Raw genomic sequence first — 5265 nt, 5'->3', positions numbered from 1 at the left:
TAGTGGGACTAATAACAATATTAATGTATTGTATAATAATGTATAATAACAATATTATAACAAGTAACCACTTTATCCTGGTCAGGATAAGGCATGAATACACCCTAGATGGGATGCTAGTATGTGATGGGCCATTTCAAGCTCGCACACACACACGCCATTAACTCACTCAAGGAGTATTTATGACACAAGTGTAATTTGCTGGTTAATGTCTGTATATTTCTCAATCACTTGGATACTAAAACTGATTATATAAACCAAATATCTGAAACCATTTCTTCACATATCAGAGGAAAAACTCATTCCCGAAAACTCGAAGCATAAAACTGGTGTTTTGACACATGCCTCACATAGACAACAGCTTTAAACATATTTATCACAATGCAGCACATTGAAACCTTGTAAACAGCTCCTCTGTTTAGTCCTTCTCACAATGAACATTTGGAAACAAAAAGATTTTTTACCACTCTAGGAACACACACACACACACACACGTGTGTACCCAGAGTGACCGAGATTCATTTACAGTTCTTTTGTTTCAGAAATGTACACACCAGAACAGTGTGTTTAACCCAAGCCTAACCACAGAAATGGCAAACACATTTCCCACTTGAATACACTCTGGAATTTATTAGTTAAATAGCAGTTCATGGCTAAGGATGAAAACATTTGGGTTCAGAACTGTATTGTATGTCAGGAAAAGAAATATTAAATAATTTTTCCAACATAATGCTTAATATGTCTGGCATAACTACTCTAATAAACAAAATGTGGGGGTCGTACCCCAGCTCTTAATGTATGGTGTTGCCTTCTTGGGTATCAGTGAATGTTTGCACCTTTTGTAATAGTCGTGTACGAGTCCCTCAGTTATCCTCAGTGTGAAAAGATGGATCTCAACATCATATAGTCACTGTTGGAAAGAGGTCAAATATGCCTAAGATGCTGGAAAAGCAAATAATGTGCAGGACCTGAAGGATTTTTCTGAAGAACAGTGGGCAGTTTAACTGCTCAGGACAAACAAGGGACTCATGAACAACTCTCACAAAACATAAACACAGTCACTGATCATCCAGGTAACAACACACAGGATTAAGAATCAAGGGTGTGTAAACTTTTGAACAGGGTAATGTTTATAAATTCAGCTATTATCTTGTCTTGTGGACTATATGTAAACATCTGTTGTGTGAAATAGCTTATTCAGGGCAGAACTAAATAAAAAACAACATGGGGATTTTTATGATCCTTTTTAACTTTGTTAACAGTATTAAGATTTTGCAGATTCTGCAAGGGGTACGCAAACTTTTGGGGACAACTGTATGCAGGAGAGGGTAGATAGAGCTTTCCTCCAAGTGCTTTGTGCTGGCCTGTGACACAACATGAGCAGCAGTTCAAAAAGATGCTGTTGGCTGGCTTCCTGTATCTCTGAGAAAGTGTGTGTTAACCTTCACTCACTCTGGTTATAGCTGTTGTGTAATAGTGGAGAGCTGGGTGGTGGGTGGGAACTGGCAGGTGACCAAACTAGGGAGAAAATGAAAAAAAAATATATACAGTATATTACGAACTAAATGACAATATGCTCATAATGAACATTATTTCAAAACATTTAGTACTGTTTGACTTGACTCTTCTATAGCTGTAGTTACTGTAGCTGTATTACTGCAGTGATTTATAATCTATAAATTTATAATTTATAATAATGTGTTACACAGAAGAGGATGGGTACCTCTTTGAGCCTGGTTCCTCTTAAGGTTTCTTCCTCATGTTGTTTTTCTTCAAACTGTCACCTCTGGCTTACTCATTTAGGGATCTAAATCCACATCCATATTTCTGTTGTGTACATAATGTTTATTTAATGCAATCGTTTTTGCCGGTTTTTAAAATAATTTAAATCATTTTATTCATCTCTTCTGTTGTTTTTTACAATAATGCAGTACCAAAACATTTATCAAGGGAAAAAAATGAATAAATCTGCATTCCTCAACAGTCCTGCATATACATTTCTATTCAGAATGACTGTAGAGGTGTTTGCTGGCTGTTATGTTGCTTGACTGCAGGTATTGTGTGACAGTGTTTGTTTATGGCAGTGTTAAAGTCTTTGTTATGTGTGCACACACTCCCTTTTACTGCACAGGTGTACAAAGCAGTGGTAGTATCAATTTACTCAGTTTACCTACTCCGTAAACACTTGGCTTTCTGTTTGAGGATCTCACCAACCCACTGCAGGGGTGGTCCAACAGCAAAGAAGGTGAGGTGGAAGAGGGAGACTCGAGTCTTAAGGAGAAACAGGAGTAGTGTAATTTGAGTTGTAGTGGCAGTGGGAGGAAGATGAGGACAAGCTGTGTTTCAATTCTGGAGTAGAAGTAGAACAACAAAAGAAGAGTCAAACATCAGAGCTGAAGAAGAGCTAAACATCAGAGCTGAAGAAGACCCAAACATCAGAGCTGAAGAAGACCCAAACATCAGAGCTGAAGAAGACCCAAACATCAGAACGTACAGACCTCAATTTCTTCATCTGAGAGAGAGATATAGAAACAGGTAGGTCAATTATAATGTCCTAATAATGTCATTTATATCTGAAGCAGCAGTTATAAAATCAGTTTTGCATTCTTAATGTAGTTATTTTTACACCTTGTATTTCCCCCCCTGAAATTCAGCTTAGTTGAAGAAAACTTATACTTAGGATAATTAGTTTTTGTTTATATATTTAAAACAAACTTAAATACTTCATATCAGTAGAGTTTGTGCATGAATTGTTTTACCTTTTTCTGCCATTTAGCCTCAATTGTAGTCAATGTTTCTTTTTTTCTTTTCTTTTTTTAAAGACTTGTATTAGTGTACAGTATAAATCAGGTAGAGATAGCAAAAGGCAGCAACAATTACTTTTTTATGATATTCTGGAGCTAGATATTTTAAATCAATCAACATTTTCACACTTGTTTTCCATCTCTTTCTTACAGGAAACTCGGATTTCTGGCAAAATAATCCAGATGGTATAATTGTCTTGTCATTATATTGGTATTAAACATTATTATTAATGTAACATTAAACAAATTAAGTAGAGGAAGGATCTGACCATTCAAATTGATATTCACTTTGGTACATACAGAAAAAAGCACTGAAAGTCACTGACAAGGTTCTCCATTGAAACCAAATAGGAAAATCTGTCTAAACCCAAAGAGAGGGAATCGGTTCTCTCAGTCCAGCGCTGGTTGGTGATTCTTCTCCATGACAGAGTTGGATTGGTCTCTTGCTTCTCCCTTTCCCCTTCCCCAGTGTGATTATGGAGAATGGCATGCCACTCGAGTACTGATTCCAGCTATTTACCTCCTAGCCTTCATTGTTGGTACATTTGGGAATGCCTTTGTGCTCTGCGCATACCTGAACTGCCGTGGAAGTCGGCTATGGACGATTAGGAGCCACAACAAATCTGAACCTCCCTGTAGACCCTCCTGTTCACGTTCCGTATCAGAGTCTCTGATGGTCAGTTTGGCCCTGGCTGACCTTGCTTTTGTCATTACTCTCCCTTTGTGGGCAGTCTACACAGCCCTGGACTATCACTGGCCATTTGGCAGCTTCCTTTGCCGAGTGAGCAGCTACCTGGTGGCGTTGAACATGTACGCCAGTGTGTTCTCTCTGGCTGGACTCAGTGTGGAGCGCTACTGTGTGATCAAACGGCATAATCCCAACAAGACCCAAGCGCCAGTTAGAGCCTGGTACATCATAGGGTGTGTGTGGACGGCAGCTAGTGTCCTTGCACTTCCTGCTCTACTTCTACGAACTATCCGAGAGGTGGACGGACATCCTGATTGGCTGGATGATGATGATGATGAACATAACAATAATAGTGGTCCACAGTGCTTGTGTGACATGGACTATTCTATTTTGGTCTCACTAGACCTTGATCCAGCATCACAAGAGCGAGCTGAGGTGATGTGGTCGGCACTGCTAGGTTTGAAGTCTACTGTCTTGGGTTTCCTCCTTCCTCTCATCGTGCTACTGCTTTGCTACTGCTCCCTAGCACATTTCCTGTCTCGCCATTTTCGCCTTGGACCTCATCCTGATCGACAGCGCCAACACAAGCTCCTGCGTATTGTTATTGCCCTCGTGCTAGCCTTCTTCCTCTGTTGGCTGCCCTTCCACGCCAATAAAACACTGTCCGATTTGGTTGAACTTGATATTTTGCCCTACTCCTGCAGCTTTGACCGCTGGCTGGTTGCTGTCCACCCTTATGCAATCTGCCTAGCATACATGAACAGTTGCCTCAACCCACTGCTCTATGCCTGCTGTGACCCAGCCTTCCGTCAGCGATGCCAACGTGTGGTCAAACTTGTTTGGAAGAGACACAAGGGAGAAAGGGATGATGCAGAAGACAGAGACGCAGGAACAAGGGATGAGCTGGAAGAGGATAAAATAGTAGGAGACACAGGACACAGATCCAAAACAGGAAAGAATACTTTAACTGCAACATATAGCAGTTAATATGATTTTGAATATGAAATATTTTTTATATGAATTACTGTATCATGAGACGTAGATTGTCTAAGTGTGTTTACTGGTACTGAAAGTGCACTTTGAGAACTGGAAAACTGAAATTAGCACATTACATTTTTCTCCATGAGTGGGTGCTAAGAATTCCTCTATAATGTCTCAAACATGGACTGAACTGTAAGAAACAAACACTGACCCTGGTGGTGGTGGCTTCGGGAAAGACTGGTACATACATTTCTGGACTGTTATTAACTGAGTAAATTCATAACATTAAACCAAATAAGTATGTGAAAAATTAAATAAAATAAAAAAAAGTACACCCTCCTGACACTGTAATCTAGTCTCGTACATGTGAATATGAAATGTGTATTAAACAGGAAGAGATAATTGATGCAACGTATAAGTATTCAGACCCCTTCATGTTCTGATTTTATCAACTTAAAATTAATTATTCTTACCCACAATCAATCTGCAAACAAATAGACCTCAAGGCCAGCTGTGTCTACAGGGATGCCTCTGCTGCCAACAAGCCTAGTCCTTCTTGTAACTAATTTGTATGCCTGAAATTCCCTTAAAATATCTGTTTGATAGACAGACTGTTGGCAAAAAGTATAGACAGCCAGAAAACGGTTCCTGAATCAAACATGTAACATCTTTGTATGACAAACAGGAAGGAAAACTATTTCAGTTTAACATTTGACCTTGAATCTGTTTCGATTAATAATCTAATCCGTTAATTTGCTGGTTACAAGGATAATTCTCTATAAATCCTACAAA

General features: G+C 39.2%; 1 protein-coding gene across 1 annotated transcript; it reads left to right on the top strand.

The window, feature by feature from the left end:
• Positions 1 to 2210: 2210 nt before the first annotated feature.
• aplnr2 (apelin receptor 2) lies at positions 2211 to 4479 on the top strand. Its single transcript, XM_053616500.1, has 2 exons — positions 2211 to 2535; positions 2958 to 4479. The coding sequence occupies exon 2, from the start codon at positions 3226 to 3228 to the stop codon at positions 4477 to 4479; it is 1254 nt and encodes a 417-aa protein (XP_053472475.1). The 5' UTR covers positions 2211 to 2535; positions 2958 to 3225.
• The last annotated feature ends 786 nt before the right edge of the window (positions 4480 to 5265 follow it).

The sequence above is a fragment of the Ictalurus furcatus genome, chromosome 27 (assembly GCF_023375685.1).
Source record: "Ictalurus furcatus strain D&B chromosome 27, Billie_1.0, whole genome shotgun sequence".
NCBI lineage: Eukaryota > Metazoa > Chordata > Actinopteri > Siluriformes > Ictaluridae > Ictalurus > Ictalurus furcatus.
This window is presented reverse-complemented; position numbering and strand designations above follow the sequence as displayed.